Source organism: Phyllostomus discolor, chromosome 2, assembly GCF_004126475.2.
Source record: "Phyllostomus discolor isolate MPI-MPIP mPhyDis1 chromosome 2, mPhyDis1.pri.v3, whole genome shotgun sequence".
Lineage (NCBI taxonomy): Eukaryota > Metazoa > Chordata > Mammalia > Chiroptera > Phyllostomidae > Phyllostomus > Phyllostomus discolor.
In genome coordinates this window covers 206,743,336-206,762,148 of record NC_040904.2, presented here as the reverse complement: position 1 = coordinate 206,762,148, position 18,813 = coordinate 206,743,336, and the positions used below count along the sequence as shown (strand labels likewise).

The following is an 18,813-nucleotide window of genomic DNA, read 5'->3' as shown; positions in this document are numbered from 1 at the left end:
ATTAATCCCATTCATGGGGGCTCCACCCTTATGACCTAATTGCGTCCCAACAACCACACCTCCTAATACCATCATACTGAGGGTTAGGACTTCAATATATGAATTTTGAGGCAACACAAACATTCAGTCCATTGCACCCACATATGAACCAAATCAGCAATGTGGCAACAAGTCCTGTCCCCAAAGCAAGGACCGATATTGCCCTCAGGATGGCTCCGAGATGAGTCTGCCAGCAGAACCATTCAGGCTGGCCTCTGGGCTGCACTCTTTCTTCCAGCTGGAGTTGTTTATTTTCTTACACGCAGATGCCGTAGCTCCTGCTCAGAAATCTTCAGTAGCTGCCCAGGGGCTGGAGAATGAAGTTCAAGTTCTCCTTCACTTATCATTCACAGTCATCCTAATCTTTTTCCTTCTGTCCATCATCCTCCTTATTTGACTCTGGAAGGGAATGACCTGACCAACGGCCATTCCCTGGTGCCGGGTCCGCCCTTGCATTTTCCCTAGTGTTTCCCGCTGCCAGAGGTGACTTCTCTTTCCTCCCCAGCCCCTTGAAATTGTGCCATCCTCTTTGGCTCAGCTCAGATGTTTTTTCCTGAGAACCGTGTCTTCCCCAGGGCTGCCTTCTGTTCACGGGCATGGTGCCTGTGTCTCTCTGTCCCCTGAGTTCTCACAAGGCTCCTCAAAGGCAGGAGGCACCCACCTCTGTATCCCCAGCCTCAAGCTCTGTGCCTGGAATAGAGTGTAAGCCCAGCGAACGTGCACTGTGTGGAAGGGGATGAGTGGCAAGGAGTAGAGAAAAGGGGAAGACAGAGCTGCCCTCCTTTTGCCGTTTGCTGCAGGAGTTATTTACATAAAATCTCCATAGGCCTTGGAATGGGGAGGAAAAACAGATTCTGTAAGTTGGACACGTAGTCCTCCACCAGTCGGGAGGACTGAAGTGCATTTTGCAGCATTGGCCCTTGTTAAATGCTTATGAGTGTTTGCTTAAGCAGAATTGAGACTGTGAGGCTCGCCTGCGTAAGCCGTCCTTTTCCAGAACGAAAATCAAAAAGAATGGAGACCCAAACACTCCAACGGGTGACTTCACGGGTAGCCTCCGTGGGTGTGATTAAGAGCTGATTAACCATTCAGAAGAAAACATAAAAATCAGCCTTCCGGAGCCGTGGTCTGACCCCAGGAAAAGTACACATCCTCAGGAAAGATCAATTTGCATTAAAGATCTGTTTGGTGATGCATCATCAGAGAGGTTAATGCTGTAAGTGGAAATTTTTGATTGCTTCTGGATCTTTTCTCCCTTTTTGCTTCTCCACCTGTGTTACCCCAAGGAGAGCTCCCGGCTACGAGCAACATCCCACCTCCTGACTGTTGACATCTCTATTCAGCTTGAGCTCCTGCCCTCGGAAAGCAGAATCTGGGTTGCATGGTGTAATACAAGGGACGGAAATTAAGGCAGGCACCCAGGATACGGATCAATGCATTGCACTTCCCCAGGCCAAGGGTGGTGGCTTTGGAGGAAATGATTTCCACGGTGAAATCTGCTGTCCTTTCTGGCATGAACCACGTAGAAGCATGCTCTGAGCTGTATAATGAGGGATGGTGGTGCCTTAGAGTGTGGTTCCTCAGCCTTAGTCCTATTATCATTTTGAGCAAATAATTATTGGTTGTTGGGGGCTGTCTTGGGCTTTCCTTGTAAGATGTTTATCAGCATCCCTGACCTTTACCCATGAGGCGCTAGTAGCACCCCATTCTCCCCAAAGGCCCCTGGGGAGGGGAGGCAAGATTACCCTCAGCTGAGGATCATTATCTTAGTGGCTCAGTGTAGCTAAGTAGGCGCTAGTCCAGTAGGAAGCGGAGGCAGCAGTGGGGAGGTCAGGGGAGTGTGAAATACATCTCGGAGGTCTTTAATGCCACAATGAAGAAAGCACATTGGATCTGAAGTCAGAAGGCTTGGGGTTTGCCCCTGGGCCCCTCTTCCCAGCCACATGGCCAGACTCACTTAGCCTTTTGAGCCTCAGTGCTCCCACCTGTAAAGTGGAGTCGCACAGAGGGGTTGCAAAGCCTGAGTGAATTAAGATCGTGTGGGACTATCAATATGGTACCCGGTATCCCTGTTGCCCAGTCACTGTGGCTTGCTTTCCTGAGCTCTCCCATCAGTCAAACCCAGTTCTCTCTAGGTCCACCTGCTCAGGGCACTAGTCCTCCAGCCTGTGTCACTGCACAGCCTCCTCGGTTCTCTGTTTCAACTCCATTCTCATGCCTGAGGCGCAGTTGACTTCCCTGAACAGGGCGATGGGAAGGCTCAGAAGGTATTGGAACTTGTCCTGTTCATCACTGTCGCTCTTGAGCACTTGAAGTCTACCAAGTTCAAATTGAGATGGGTGGCACTGCTCTCTCTCTCTCTTTATAGCTTCCCCAGCCCCACGCCCCGCCCCAGAGCGTGCCTGCTCAAATCTACTTTGCAAGTGTTATTCTCCTAAGCTCCAAGCGGCCTCCTTTGGCCTCTGTCACTTGTTTCCACAGCCCACGTCTTCTATGGCTCACCCTTTCTACTTCTGTAACTGTCTAAATAAACATTCTCATATAATTGGAAAAGAGAAAAAGGCGCTGTCCCTCTCAGGAGCAGGCCTGCGCTCTCTCCCCCGCCTCTTCTCCCCACAGGCATGTTCCCTTTGCCCTTCTTTCTCCCCTTTCCCCTTCTTTCTCCAAGTGCCCTTCTGCCTCCGCAGCTTGTGCCCTAAGCCTGCGCAGCCTGGCGGGCTCACTCCTACTATCTCGGTGACTTTCCAAATAGACTTTCTCTTACAATTTGAAAAAAAAAAATATGAGATGGGCTGTTAATATAAAGTGCAGTCTGGATTTCGGAAACAGTATGAGAAAAAGAGCATAAAATATCTCATTAATATTTTATATTGATTACATGCTACAACATTGATATTTTAGCTATGCTAGGTTCAGTAAAATATGTGATTAAAATGAATTTCTATTATTCTAAACTTTTTATTTAAGGTGGTAACGGAAGGCAGGAGTCGTTTTGCAAGAGTAGGCATTGTCTCATCCCACGAAGCACATTGATTTTTCATGAGAGAATTATTTCCTGGTATTAACTTTTGACATATCATTTGTTTCGAGGAGCAGTTCCTTTGTAAAGAATAAAAATGATGCTTTTATAAAGCGTAGTAACATGTTGAAAAATGCACTGTTTGTTACAATAATCAATGATAAAGCACGGTATTTTTTGTTTTTTCTTCTGGTAGACGTCAGGATGTTCTTTCCTTTTTGATAGTTCTGTCTTTACAAATATACGCTGCCCTGAGGCGGGGCCAGGGAGACCCATATGTCCGTGCCTTTTCCTCCTTCGTTATGGATTGAATGTTGGTGGCCCCCTAAAATCCATCTATCGAATCCTAACCTCCCATGAGATGGTATTAGGAGTGGGGCCTTGGCAGGTGGTGAGGTCTCAGGGGTGGGGCCCTCATGAGTGGGATTAGTGCCCTTATGTAAAAGAGGCCTGAAAGAGCTCCCCCAACTTTCCTGCCGGGTGAAGACAGAGCAGAAAGACTGAACCGGGAACCGGGGTCCTCGCCAGACATGGGATCTGTGGGCGTCTTGATCTTGGGCTCCCAGCTTTCAGAGCTGTGAGGAATCCATGTTTGTTGTTTAAGCCATCTAGTCTACGGTCGGTTTGCTATAGAAGCCCAGGTGGACTGAGACGCCCTTCCGTCCACTTTGTGCCATCACAGCGAGGGGGTGCCTCTGTGCTGTCCTTAGAATTGGATTGGTCGAGCAGCTGAAATCCAACTGATGTGTTGTGATGTTGGGATGAGTACTGCTACAGCATCCTACGTTGTGTGCGGTCACGTCTTGGACCTCCCTTGATCTCCTTCGGCCCTTGCAGCGAGCCTGCATGCTGGGTATCGCCGTGTGCTTTTATGAAAGACGATGGGAGCCTCCGGGGTATCAGACGCCCGGCTCGGACCCTCCGGCCGATGTGCAGGGCCCGGATCCTGGCTCCCGGTCCTCTGCAAGTGCTGAGAGGCCCGTGCGAAATGCAGGTGTGCCTTCGAGTTTGTTTTTAACATGACAGAACCGAGATGGGCACAACCCTCAGGCCGCGGGCAGTGTGTCCGAGCTGGAGAATGGGGTGGAGTGGGCGGCTGCAGACTAGCCCGGAGACCCCAGAAAGGCCTCTGCCGCTTGATCTGGGACATCACAGCGGCTCCAAAGACAAAAGAGTGTGCTCCCCTGCAGCAAGCGGATTTGACTTCGCAGTGGGATCAAGACACACCAAGTTGGTGGGAACGAACCTTGAAAGACGGCGAACTCCGTGTTTTCAATGTTTGTTCCAAAGTGTATTTCATGTGGCTTTTCCTCTTGTAGTTCGCATGATTGGTGTTTAAACAGTGCCTGCGAGGCCAGAAGCCATTGTCCGAATGCAGAAAGAAGCGAGGGGCGCCGGGCTGACAGGCCAGAGAGCATCGGCGGGGCGGGGGCAGGGGGGTGCTAGGACACCTGAAAGAGGGAGGGAGGCCGTGACTACAAGGTCACCCTTCAGGACGGATGCTCCGGGCCCAGAGGCAGAGGCCAGTTGCCTCCTGTGGGTTTCTCCTTATGGGGCAGAGAGAGGAGGGAAGGTGACCAAGGTGACCTCAAATGAAACAGAGAGTGTCTGAGGGCACATCATTGTCACAGGGACCTACTTAAGGTGATGTGAGGACTTTGTTTCTTATATTCCACACGCTGTGCAGGCAGACAGCTTGCTGGCAGGTTTGTGTCTAAAAGGGGCTTATTGAAAGGGTACTGGAGTGACAGCAAGGTCCCTGAAGGCTGAGGCTCTGTCAACACTTTCATTCATTCAGGGGTTCATTCGTTCATTCTGGGCTTGCCCCCTGGGTCCTGGGTACACACTGACTATAGAGCAGTCATAGTTTTTCCCAAGCAGAGACTGAAATCTAATGGGTGAGGCAGGCAGCCACTAAACAAGTAACCAGATAGTTTTATAGTTCCAGAATGTGATGAGGACCCACCTGAAGGAAACAACCAGAGCTCCGTGGGAGATAAAGGGAAGCGGACGGAGCCAGGGGGACACTCGATTGTCTGAGAAGACCTCTCTGAGTCAACAGGGTTGAAGAAGGAGAAGGACTGGGTCAAGCAGGAGCAGAGCCATACGCTTTCCCGGGAGAGGGAACACATGTGCCAAGGCCCTGAGGCATATTGCAGGAGCGGCAGGGCCCATGTGGAGGGAAGAGAGCAGGATTAAAGGGGGAGTGGCCGGAGATGAGGCTCTAGAGGTAGTCAGGAGTCAAGCCATGTGGGTTCTTGTAGGCACAACAATGAGTTTAGGATTTAAGAGCTGAGGGGACATATTTAGTAACCTTTAATAACTGAAGTGAGTTAGGAGGCTGCTGCAGTAGGCACAAATGTGACCTCATGGTGGCTTGGACTCCTACAGTGGCAGTAAAACTGGAAAGCAATAGATGCATCATTGCGGAGAATACATGCTGTGTAGAGGGAAAATGGCTGGACCTGAGGGTGCGTGGATTCAGTACCATGAGAGTGATGAGGGAGGAGTTGAGGATGGCCCCCAGGTTTCTGGCTCCAGAAGTGGAGTAGGTGCGAGTTGGGATGGAGGTGGTGGGGTAGTTGGGATGGAAGATGGAGGTGGGAAAGATCTGGAGAGGCGTGGGTTTGGAAGGGGATGTCGGGGTTGAGGTCCAAGACACATGAGGAAGACCTTCATCCATGTGAACCTGGGAGGTCCGAGGAGGGGCCAGAGCTGGAGAGACACGTGTGGGAGCCGTCGGCCTGGAGATAGTTTTACAAGCCACTGGGATGGGGGAAAAAAAAGATGGGTCATGCCCTGAATCCCGGAACACTCCTGGAACTTCCCATTCAGAAAAAGGGAGGTTTGAGAAGAGAAGCCGTGAATGAAATAACTCTCAGAGGACAGGCTGTTAGTTTGCCAGAGGAAGTTAGCATTTCTGAGCAGCTGACCGCCCCTAGGAAATCAGAAATGATTAAAGGGAACAGACCTGCCTGCCCGATAGTGTGACTTCCTTCCCAACGTTTGGTTCCCCAAGTAATGGTGTGGAGAGCGAGTGTGGTTGTTGTGTTCATCTGACTCATGGAATTTTTCCAGGCGAATGCCATCGGGAAACAGGAGGCGCCCGTGATTCCAGAGAGAGGTTGTAATGATGAGCCATGGCATCTAAGCCACATTAGAGAGACCGTGAAGAAGAAAATCTGGACCGGGAGGGGTCGTGTGGTCCGTGATGACAGTATAGAGTGGGTATCATGGCAGCCCGGGAAGGCTCACCGAGGGGCAGGGCAGGGGGTGAGGGTGAAGTTCAAATGCTAAGGTTGTGCTGTTTGGGGTGACACTCAGGTTCTACAACGTGAACCTGGTCCATGAGAAGCGGCAGATGTTTTGAATTGGCCATTTTTGTCATGGAACTTCGGTGGCGAGGCAGAAGACTGTGTGATGGGAAGCAGAGCTGCCAGATGACAGTGACGAGGATGGGGAGAGGAATGTGAGCCACTAGAGGAAAGGGTCTTCCTGGGAGAAGAGCAGCAGTGGGCTTCCCCAGTGACCGCTGGAAGCCAGGAGGGCAGACACCCACATCCGACTCCTTAGGCACCTGCCGTGGGGACCAGGGGCAAGGAAAAGCCATGATCCAGGCAACAACAGCCAGACTTTCTCCCGAGGGCAGGAGGTAGAAGGGAGAGAGAGGAAGTTGGGGGTAAAGAGGAGTGTGCTGATCACACAGAGGAAGTGCCACGGAATCCCATCCTCGGGCTTGGGAGGCGGGAGCAGGCCGGAGCTTGTGTGAGGAGTGGTTTGCATGGAAATGAATACCCAGGGAGGCTGCTGGCTGTGGCTGAGCTATTTAGTAGCTCATTGATCCATTCAAAAAGTGTTTACCCATCACCTCTCATATGTCAGATACGGTGCTAGCGACAACAACAAAAACTGCAATGGCCGAAATAGACAAGGTGCCCATCCTTGAGGCGGCAGGCTCCGTTGAGGAGGTACGGGCTGGTCATCTGTCCGTATGTCCTGTCACAAAGAACTGCGGCTCTGTTTTCTCAGGGAACACGGAGAACTTGGAGTCCCAGGGTTTCCAACGACTCAATCAGTGTCTTTTTAGCCTCTCTTCGTCTCCGTTTTCCTTTTTTTTGTAACGGGTATGATGATGCCTCCGTGGGTGGTGGTATTCAAAGGTAGGAAAAGTGTTTTTGATGGGCATGGGGCAGGTCATCAGAGCCAACTCTCATCCAGAAGGTGCCTCTGCTTAATTAGAAAAAGGCACTTTTCCTTCCAGAAACTCGGCTTCCATCGGTCAAGAGAATTGTTGTAATAAATATGCAATCAGCGAAGTCCAGGACGTGAATGGTTCTCCAGAGTGCAGTGGCCAGCCCCTGCAGGGGTGAGGGAAGGAGGGCGGGTAGGCGTGGTGGGAGGCCAGCTCTGTTTATTAACCAGCTATTTACTACGTGCTTTAGTGCAGTCATGGGCCGCTTAATGACGGGGATATGCTCCGAGAAATGCGTTCCCAGGCGATGTGGTCGTTGTGCGGGCATCACAGAGTGGACTCGCACAAAACCCGATGGGGTAGCCTGGGACACACCTGGTCTGTATGGTATGCCGTCTGTATGTGTCCCATCGTCGACCGAAATGTCGTTATGCGGCACACGACTGTTCAGACCTCTCAAACCGTAATGTGCGCTCAGATCACTGAAGATCTTGTTTGGATGCAGGTTCTGATTGAGGGGGCGGGGCTGGGGCCTGAGATTCTGCCTTTCTGACCAGATCTTAGCAGCTGTTGCTGCTGCTGCTGCCCCCGGGCCAGGGACCACACCTTGGATAGAGATGGTTAAGTGTAAACCTTTGTCTTAGATGCTGGTCTTGTGGGGAAGTTGAAAACAAACCCGATCTTCTGCCCTCCAGGGGTTTCAGCCCAAGGAAGAGAGCCTAGGGCACAGGACATAACTAGAAGACAGCTAAGTGATCAGGAATGTGTTGCCGACACCTAAGGGAGTTCAGGCAGGAAGGGAAGGAGGCTCCAGGTCTGGACTTGCCAGAGAGGTTCTCCCGCAGCCGTACGTAGGACTCGAAACTCGAAATCCCCAGTGGGCGCGGGGCGGGGGGGGGGGGGGTGGACAGGACACTGCAGGAGAGCCAGGGTGGTGAGAGGGCGGGCGGCTTGGGCAAAGGCATGGGCTGGCAATAGGCACGGACAGTAATGCACACAATGATACAAATGATGCTAATGGCAAAGCTAACTTCCGCTGAGGGCCGTCTGCCACGGAACTTGTTTCATAAGTGCAGTCCACTTCTTTGCGCACTTAGGGACTGGGATGGCACCTTGTGAGAAAGGGTCACTGGAGCCTAGGGTAACCATCTGTGACTCCATGGCCCGAGTCTGTGAAATGCCCATGGGATCAGCGTGGGATCCTAAGTGATTCTGAAGGCTTTCGGTCATTGGGTTCCTTAGACTTTTTTTTTTTTTTAGGTGACTTAAATTCTTGTCCCTTCTTCATGGGCAGTGTTTCCAGACAATGCACACATCTTGAACAGTCATTCCCCACATCCACGCTTCTAATGAAAAGACAGCCTCTGGTGTTGGTTGGGGAGGCCTGGAGCACAGCGTTTGGAATGTAGGCTTCTGACTGGAATCTTTCCAACAGTAACCAGCCACCCCTGCAGGGTGTGTTCCCAGTTGGGGTCCTGCTGATGCTCTCGCACGGCACCTGGCAAGTACGGCCAAGCTAACACGTGCACCCCACACGGTCTACACCAAGGTGTTTTGAATCACAAGTAACGTAACAGGAAGACATGGTGATTTCAAGCTTTTAAATATTTTTTAAGCATAAAAGCAATGCAAACCCCTTGTGTAACATTTAGGGAAATATATTCATGTAATTGAAATGACTAATTCTCTACAAAGAGGTAAATTTCAGTGCTTATACCTATCTGTATCTCATATCCATGGTTATGGAGATATTTATACATGGATGTATCCTTTATTACACTGGACTCAAGGAAACTTGTGGTCATATTTTGTGTTCAACTTTGGATCCTCTTTTTGTGGCTTATTGGATGGGGATCGTTTTCCTGGCTCCTACAATGTTCTCTATAAATGTGACATTTGTTTGTTAGGACACGGGAGGGGACAGACGGAGTAGATGTTCAGGAGGAGAGACTGACCAGTTTGGGGGAGAGACTGGCTGTTGGGTTTGAGGGACTCAGAGCAGTTAGGGAGGACCCCCAGAGCCCACCCGAGTGAACAGGGGTTCAGTCCCCGTTTCACTGGGTAAGCACAGGGTAGAGCTGGGCGTTCTCAGGTCGTCTGCGCATGTTTGGGATGGAATCTCCAGCCCCCTCGGGTTTTCGTCCTTTCTTCTTCATCCTGTATTGGTTCCTGTGTTGACTTTCTGCAGTAACTTCTGATACCAATGGCGATGTTTCTTTAAAATGTGTCTTTAGTGCACAGAGGTGTCATTTAAAAGTCAAATCCGTGAAGGAGTATTTTTTTGCCTGCTGAGTTTAATTTCAGGTGCCAGTGTTATCATAGAATGCAAGCCAACCTTGACTCTGTTTTAAAACTTTATATAAATTGTGCAAATTGAAATGAACTTATGCAGATGGAGATAGGAGAAGGAGGAAAATAGTGTTTTAAGTGTTTTTTTTAAAATGTGTTTTTTTATCCTCAACCAAGGGCATTGCTTTCATGGCTTTTAGAGAGAAAGGGAAAGAGAGAAATGTCGATGTGAGAGAGAAACGTCCTGGCTGCCTCCCGTACATGTCTGACCTGGGGGTGGGCCCCCGGACGGGGGATCACATGTGTCTGGACTGGGGGTCGCACAGGCCCACCCCTGGATGGGGATCAAACCCACGACCCAGGCATGTGTCCCAAGTGGGAATTGAACGTTCAACCTTTCTGTTACTGGACAAAGCTCTAACCAACTGAGCCACACCGGCCAGGGCTAAAGAGTTTTTTAAAGTGTTATTTAAATATTAATGCCACTTGCCCTGCCACTGTAGCTCAGTGGATTCAGTGCTGACCTGAATCCACTGAGCTACAGGGATTCACTGAACTAATCCAGTGAACTAAAGGGTCACCAGTTCAATTCCCAGTCAGGGCACATGTGCCTGGGTTGTGGGCCAGATCCCCAGGAGGGGGCACACGAGAGGCAACCACACATTGGTGTTTCTCTCCCTCTCTTTCTCCCTCCCTCCCCCTCTATATAAATAAATAAAATCTTTAAAAAATACATTAATGCCACTGGAGTACAGTTTCATATATATATTCCTACTTTCCCCTAAAGTGTAAATTCTGTAGCTTTCTGATTATATTTCTGTGTATCATATCTTTTCCCCCTTTGGTATGGGAGCAAACATTGGTGATATATTTGACTCTGGGGAAGATAATACTCGTAAGATTCAGTATGAAGGATTGAGGTTGGATCAGAAGAAAAGTGCCTCCTGGAAGGTTGTTCGAGTCAATCCCCGAGGGAGAGAGAGCAGAGCCCGAAGTGTGCCTGCCACAGGGGCCTGGGACCCTTGGCCAGTGAATTCATCCGTTCAGGCCTTAGTCTTCTTGCCCATAAAGTGGGGATGAGAAATAGGTTACTCTGAAAATGAAACGTGAAAAAACATAGAAAAGTGCAGTATAAGTGCTGCTTACTGCTAGCTGTCTTTATTATTAAAAGGGAACTGTTTAACAACAAAAAAAAAGCAAGCATTTTCATGCGGTAACTCCTGAAGGAGAACTGAATAGGTAGGTTGTTCAGGTTTATATCAGCCACTCAGTACCATGTCAGTCAGTACCTATTTGTCGGGGTCTGTTTTCTTCCAAACCCTGTGGTGGGGGAGGGGTAAGGGGGGAGAGAAAACCCTAAGTAAGGCTGCTCTCGGGTTCCCAGGGAGTAGGGGGGTCCTCACCCTGTTTTTTGCTTGATGAGTCTCTGCTAGTCACTCAGGGATTTCTCATGTAAGCCTCCTCACCGCCCTCCCAGGCCGAGGGTGTGTTGCTTCGTTGCACCAATGAAGAAAGTGAAGCTTATCCAGAGACAGGGGCTTGCCAAGGCCGTAGCTAGTCAAGTGTGGAGCCAGATTCGAACCCAGATCTGTCCACCTGCACAGCCTTCCCAGCCCCCGCACACCCTCCTCCTAGGAGACCCCCTGCATTTCCTCGGTTCTCGTTCCTCGTGACCAGCGGAGTGTGTGTGCGGCTTCCCCCTTCTCCCCAAGGGCGGACTTTCCTCAAGTCCACGTGCTTCGTTTAAACAGATTTTGCTGTTTTTGGCTTCGCTTCCCGGTGCACACCCTGCAGACCTCTGGTCTCTCCCGTGCTGCGGAAGAGGGCCATTTAGGAAAGTGTCGGAGCGGCCGCGGAGGAGAGGCTGGCCTCTGACAGCTCCGATGGGCTCCATTAGGTGTTTATTGCCGGCAGCCTGCCGAACACGGACTCCTGAAGTCTCGGAGGGTCTCCTCGGGTTAGACTCGGATTCCATTTGTTCGTTCAGCAGACGATTATCGGGCCCCTGCCGGTGACAGGCCGTGTGCTTAATCTTAGGGAATGGCAGGTGCCTCCGACAGGCCGCCTGTCTTCTGGAGACACCCGGGCTGGTGGGGAAGGGAGGCAGTTCAGCCAGACCGTTGTGATATTGTTGTGTCGCAGAAGCACATGCTTATGATTTTGTAATAAACGATTTTGTAATTTAAAAAAGGGGCATTATTTGTGCCAGACCCTGTGTGTTAGGAGGAGGTGGAGATGGGATTTCATGGTCTGTTTTTTTTTTAAAGATTTTATTTATTTATTTTTGGAGAGGGAAAGGAGGGAGGGGGGGAGAGAGAGAGAGAGAGAGAGAGAGAGAGAGAGAGAGAGAGAGAGAGAGAGAGAGAGAGAGAAACATCAATGTGCGGTTGCTGGTGGTTATGGCCTGCAACCCAGGAATGTACCCTGGCTGGGAATCGAACCTGCGACACTTTGGTTCGCAGCCCGCACTCAATCCACTGAGCTACGCCAGCCAGGGCGGTCTGTTTTTTTTTAAATAAGGTGCTTTTTAAAGAAGATTGTATTTATTTATTTTTAGAGAGAGTAGAAGGGAGGGAGAAAGAGAGGGAGAGAAACATCAATGTGTGGTTGCCTCTCATGCGCCCCCTACTGGGGACCTGGCCCACAACTCAGGCATGTGCCCTGACCCGGAATTGAACCATTGACCTTTTGCTTCACAGGCCCTCAAGCAATCCACTGAGCTACACCAGCCGGGGTGGCCTGTTGGTTTTTAATTCATTTCTAAGTCACATGAGTTTCTGGCTATACACTCAGGTGAAAGGCCGGGCCCTCCGCCTCCATCTGTGTTACCTTCTCCCCAGTCTTTTTATCACATTTCAGCCAGTCTTCCGTGGTTTAAGGATTGCCCCTCTGCAGACCGGGGACGGGTTCCCTGTATGCACCTCCCCACTCTCTACACATTTCAGCTGTTTGCCACGCCTTCCTGGACCTCTTCTTCCTTATTGGAGAGGAACGCTGTCCAGGCGGTCCCTGCTGAGTGTGTGCAGGCTTTCCACGGTGATGGAGACGTAGCCTCCTGCAGGCGATACCATGGCCTCTCCGGTCGCCCCTCCTCTGACTGTGTCGTCCGTCGGCCCTGCGTGCCTCCCACGGCTCCTGCCAGGGCCGTGGGCCCTGTTCTGCCGTCCTGACCACACGTGGACCGGTCAGCAACGTACCGTCCTTCCACAGGGGTTCCTGCACATCTCAGTCGCCACACTCCAGGAGTTCCCGTGGGTGTTTTCTGTCAGCCTCTCTTGTTGGATTGTGCTCTCGGAAGCCAGCCCTCGTTCTACTTGTTCAAAACACAGCACCTGGTTAGTGCTTGGTGTATGCCAGGTGCTAGCAAAATGCTCCTTGAATGAGTGTGTTAGTTCAGGCTTCAGAAGTCACCTGTAGTATCAAGTGCACGTGTGTGGGGTTGAGCGTGCACATGAGAGGGAGGTTCCTTACAGTTCTTATCATCTTTTATTTATTTTTTTTAACTGCCTCCGTTTTGACAGATCGCAAGCCTGCAGCGTCCTCTCCCGGGATGAAAGGTTAGCAGGAAACCCTGGGCGAGTTGGTCTGCTCTCAGGATCTCCCAGCGATTAGTCTCTGCAGCCTGCATCCCTGTACCACAGTGCTAAGAACTCAGCCCTTCCCCTCTGCTCTTCCCTTGCAGAGAGTATTATGAGGGAGGCCGAGGACGCCACACTCCGGGCAGAGACGCGGCGCTGGGCGTAGGGACCGCCCCCGCTGAGAGGATGCTGGCGATCTGCAGGGGGAGGCGGAAATTCCTGGCTGCCTCGCTGACTCTTCTCTGCATCCCAGCCATCACCTGGCTTTACCTGTTTGCCGGGAGCTTTGAAGGTAAGAGGGAGCTTTTTCCGAAGTGAGAGGGAAAGGGGGAAGAAAGGGAACAGCGGCCGTCCCAGCGTCCTAGGACGCGCCTCTGAGTCATCGAATCCCGGCTTGTCATTCATTGTGTGGAACAGGATGCCGGTGCCCAGGCACAGGGACAGACATGCCCAGGTTTCCCCAGGTAGTTGGGGGGGAGTCAGTAGTGCGAGGGGAAAAAGATAAACACAGAAGCAAGATAAGGTGCACCTGGACGCAGCGGCGTGGTGGAGGTCCCACAAATGTCAAACCCCAGCTTTGCACATGGAAAAGGTTGGGCCCTCGAGGAGGGATTGCTTGGCTCTTCACGGAGCCAGGTGTTTCATTGTTTCTCCTCCCACCTATTTCTTGATTTGCTCCCATAGTCAACATTTTGTTACGGGTGCTCCTGCTGGGGTTCAACACCTCTGCTAAAGCAGGGGCTGGGCAAACGGTGAAGAGGCACCTGGACCTTCCCAGGGCTGTGGAGGACCCAGCCAGGTGACTGCATGCCGAGTGCTGCCTGCCCGCTGCTGCGTGTGGCGGGAGGAGGCCAGCCCAGGGGGCTGCGGGAGACGGATGTCGGAGCCAGTCGGCTGAGCTGGGTGTGAGGTGTGATCAGTCATTCTGACGGGCCCAGTACAGGAATGCAGCTGCGGAGAGCGGAGAGCGGAGAGCGGCCCTCCCCAAACAAAGGAAAACCAAGGCTAATCCCCGCCTCTTTCCAGAAACCACCAGGAAAGACAGGACTCGCGAACCGTTCTCCCAGCCCGCAGTTTCCAGCGCAGCGCCGTGCGCTGTGTGTCAGAGGTGATTTTCTGAGCTCCGGGCAAGGAGGCCCGGCGGGGCTGTGGAGCACGCTTTCTTCTTCCGTACCCCACACTCGAGTTGAACGAGAAAAATGAAAGAACATACGGCTCAAGGAAGTCGCTACTGTGTTTTTAAACATTTTCTTTATGCATAATTTTATTGACAGCTCAAGGCTACCTTTTAATTAGGAGTTCCACTTCGCTCTCTGAGAGGTGCCCTGCGTTGGCTAGACGGAATATCAATGAGGCGGAGCTGTGAGCCTGCAGAGCGGGGAGGGGCCCGGCGACACGCCCCGGTCACTCTCCTGTCCCCACTTCCCTGCAGGGGGTGGAGCTTTCACCTGAGCAGCTGGATGGAGTAAATTATGCCTTGGTGGGGTGGATGGCTAATTCTGGGCAAAGGGACCAGATGGGAGGAAGGTGAGTCAGTGATACTCCTAGAAGAGCTATAAGGAAGCGTTCTCCTAGGGATGATGGAGGAACCCTTATAAAACAAGGCTAAGAGCACCCCGCTGCCAGACTAGGTTTAATCCATTACAGTGTTGACTTTCACAGTATAATAGTAGTAGTATGGCAATAATAACAACAGTAGTGATGGTGACCACAGTATAAACTAGTAGTGTTTTGAGCATTTCTACTGGCCAGTCCTCGTTGTAAGGACTTTACATGTGTTAAGTCTTTCTCTACGATAATCCAATGTAGTAGGTACAGATGAAGAGGCGAGGCAGAGAAGCTCCAGTGATCTTCTCAGAGCCCCAAAGCCAGTCAAGACGGGGCCTGGATGACTGGGCTCGAGAGCTGGACTTTTAAGCCACAAAACTGTGTTGTAGGCTGGGGCTTCGGTGAGGTAGCAGGCTTCCGCAAGGGGTTTGGCTGGGTGTCACATGACACTTCTGGGTGCCTTGAGGGAAGCTGCAGAATGTTGCTTTGCATTCATTGACGGAAACTCAATCCTAAAAGATTTGAGCAAGAGGGAGACTTGGGGGCCAACAAAAGTTGTAAGTTTGAAGACAGCACAGGCTTCAGGCAGGGTTGGATCCAGGGGCTCAAATGATAGTCATGTAGCTCAGTCTCTCTTCATCCTGTTGCTCTACTTGTCTCGTCTGTGGTTTCTTTCAGGGTAGCTTTACCCTGAAAACAGAAGCAGCTTTCGTTTACAACTTATTCTCCTACTTGCTGTAGAAAGAGGGGTTCCTCCTCCCCCTAATTCTCCAGGATTGCCTCTGGTTACCTGTCCAGACCCAAGTCACTGTGACTGGGGAGGGTGGCCTCGAGCCTTGTGCCTGTTTCTGGTCGTGGGGTAGAGAGGAGTTCCCTGAAACATGTGGGGTGACACTGGGGGAGGGGCAGCCCCAAAGGTAAGCGGTGCAATTTCTCAGAGAACAGACTAGACATTGATCTGCATTCCAGAGAATTCATAAGTGGCTGTGCTCAGTCATGTGTTGATGTCACCTTGAAGGGTCTTTTCCAGCTTCACCTGGTCTCGTCCACCTTGGCTGGTGGAGTGACTGTGATCCTTGACTTTGAATGATTTTATTAGACTAGAAGAAAGAGCATAGGAAACTGGGAGGATTGAGAAAAATACTCTGAAGCAACATGCACAGACTGGGCATCCGTACTGTACCTGTAATCATGAAGCTTACCAGTAAATCCTACCCTTGGGACAAAATGCAGGAACCGCTTTAAACAGGGGCTGGGTGACGGGTACATGAACAGGAGTATGCTAGCTAGAATGATAAAGGTGACAGATTTCTTTTTACGGGTAACAGTCCACAGCTGGGCCACTGCATTTATTTCTGGAGGCTATACTTTTAGAACAGTCTACATAATTCAGCACACTTAGGAGAATCTGGGTGAGTGACAGGGCCCATTGAAAGCTTGTTACCTTAGAAATAGTGGAAAGAATCGAGGCTGTTTACCTGGGAGCTGCAGAGGCTCCAGGTGTATGTGATCGGCTCCACAACTAGTCAAAGGGCTGTCACCTGGCAGGGAGACCTGGGCGCACTCTGATGGCCCCTGAATCTGTGTCGGGGCCATCATATCATAACGGGGTCCAGCTTATCATAACGACAGCCATGCTGTCCAGTGCTGGGCTGAGCTGCCCTGGGAGGGAGCAAAATACCCACAGCGAGTCGTGCGCAAACACAAAGCAGTGTGGTGGGGGGGGCTGCGTGTTGGGGGCAATTGGCCAGGACGCCCCGCCGACCTCCTGACCCCAGAGAACCCGAGACTCAGGAATAGGCTACCGTGGAGCTCCTGCCCGTCCCGGCAGCCATCAGCTCGCTTGCCAAACGGTCCTGTGGAGACATTCTTCTCTCTGTACACACAACGTGGCAATCTGTTTGTCGACCCCCTTGAGTTTTCCGTTTCAAGGCAGGTGGAGCCATAAATAAGGTGCAGAGTTGCTGTCTGCTTTCATGGAAATGCTATTCATAGTTAATGTGGGTTTACTTATTTTTCCAACCCTGTGTAATGTCAACGGGTCTCCTGAGAGCCGAGCCGAGAGCCCACCCTGAGATGCGGACGCCCTGAGCGTCAGTTTGGAGTTGGACCACGCGCTGCACGAGGTGTTGAGCAAGCCCTGGGTGGGGTCAGGTGTCTCAGGTCCTGCGAGCAGCCAGAGTCACTGGTTGGGGTGGGGGGCGTGGGGCGCAGCCCCTCCTCGTCCAGAGCTTCGTCCCCTGCTGTGTGACAGGACACAGTAAACATGGAGTGCACCTCTCGAGGTGCTAATGTCCTACCAGGTTATGGTTCTGAGCATGGAATGTGCATTCCAGAGGGCCTTCTCCCACTCACGGGGAGGGGGATGGCTTCTTTGATTTGCCCCTGTGTGTGGATCCTGGACCAGTGGGTAAAGTGATGGGGGAGCAGGCCTTTTCTCAGTGTAACAAGAAACAGCTGTGCCGACCACTCGATTTTTCTAGACTTCAGAGCCCGCCACCTGGGACAGGGATGCACTCCCCATTCCCAGAACTCTTCGTCAAGGGCCGGCCACGTGACCACGTGGTTAGGAGTGCTCATCCGGCTCTTCGGTTGGCACCTGACACCCAAGTTCCCAAGTTCTCCTTCTTGCCTTGTTCCTCCTCAGGTGCACCTCTGTTCCTCTGCCGGTGAAGTTAACACTTGAACATCTCAGTTAACACTCCCCGCTCCTTGGCCCCCAGGCTCCACGCTTTGGGGTCCTCATTCTCTTTCTTTTTCATTCCCTCTGTCGCGTGGTTGCCTCCCCCGGTTGCAGCTGACCGTGGCCTCTGGCCCCACGTTCCCCTGTGATGTGCACCGAGGCAGCAGCCTGTCCTCCACCCTCCAGAGGGCAGCCGGAGCCACGTGCTGAATCACAGCGCCAGCCTGCGTCTTGTGGGCCCCCTGGCTCCCCCTCCTGATGTCCTGCTCGCACCCTCCGTCCAGCCATCCTGGACTTGCACACCCTGGGGCCCTGCCCTCTGTGGCCTCGGGTCTCCTCACATGCTGCTTGTTCCTCCTCCCTGGGCCGTGGCCGCCCTTCCGTCCTCCTCCTCTGCCTGGCTCACTCGGCTCCTCCTCTCTCGTCTTTAACACGATCGCTCGTCACCCTCAGCTCTGTGGGTTTCCTCTGCTACACGCCTCCCCTAACTCCTGTACTTCTCCCTCCTTCATAGCACCGCCCTTGGTTTTCCTCTTCTGTATAAGCCCCCCCACCCTCCCGCCGTCTTCAGGACAGGTTCCCAGCGTCTGGAGGGAAGGGAGTGAATCTCTTGTGTTCTTCCTTCCACCTCTAGCTCCGACTACGGTTCCAGGAGATGAGCGGGTCCCCAACAGTTTGCTGAATGAATGACAGAGGGAGGAAATGCACTTTCTCCTGGCTTGAGTGCCCTCAGTCCTCCCCACTGCCTCCTGGATGAACGCCGCACCCCTGTTCCTGGCTCTCGGGTCTTGCACAGGCTTTTCCCTGTAGCTCGTACTTTCTCTTTTCACTTGGGCGAGTGTCTCATTGAACTCCCTGAGGCAAATCCTACTTGGCTACCTCCTCATTTTTGCTCTTCTTTTTTCTTCTGCTCAGTATACAGTCCTCGTCTCCACGACCCTTCCTCCCAGCCCACACCTTCCATGCCCACGTTCAATGTCATTTCCCTCTGGTGTCTGATTCCATATGGAAATGCCTGTAACAGCTCTCACTGAGGGATATTTTGCTTGTTTGGTGTCTTTTCTAGCCACGCGCTCACGAGTGCCTTGAAATGAGAGACTGTTTTATCCACCTTCACCCTTCCAGTGCCTGAAAATCACTCCTCGTGGGTCTTTAGGAAACGTTGGGTGGGAAGGACCCTGGGCATCGAGGGAAGCATGGGGCACGGGCGGGCGAGGCTTCTCCCCGTGTGCTGAGCACCTGTGCTTTGGAGACCCCCGGAGCGGGTGCCAGGAGCCCCTCCTTCCTCCTGGCTGGGGTGTTCATTCTGGGGCTGGAGTGATTCTGTTTGAATGCACCTCTGCGGGAATTAGATCACGCCTCTTCTTTTCCGCTGGGATCCCCTTTTCTCACGGGCATGCGGTTTTTATTTGCGGGCGTGGTCCTCTCTTTCCTGCCCATCAACGAGCCGGTGTTCAGCTGTTAC

At 52.0% G+C, this 18,813-nt stretch overlaps 1 protein-coding gene across 1 annotated transcript in view; it reads left to right on the top strand.

The window, feature by feature from the left end:
• LARGE1 (LARGE xylosyl- and glucuronyltransferase 1) overlaps positions 1-18,813 on the top strand; it is a 461,643-nt gene that overhangs the window by 110,342 nt on the left and 332,488 nt on the right. The window contains exon 2 of the mRNA XM_028532714.2: positions 13,222-13,409. Within this exon, the coding sequence (XP_028388515.1) occupies positions 13,304-13,409 (106 nt within the window). The 5' untranslated portion in view covers positions 13,222-13,303. The remainder of the gene's footprint in view (positions 1-13,221; positions 13,410-18,813) is intronic.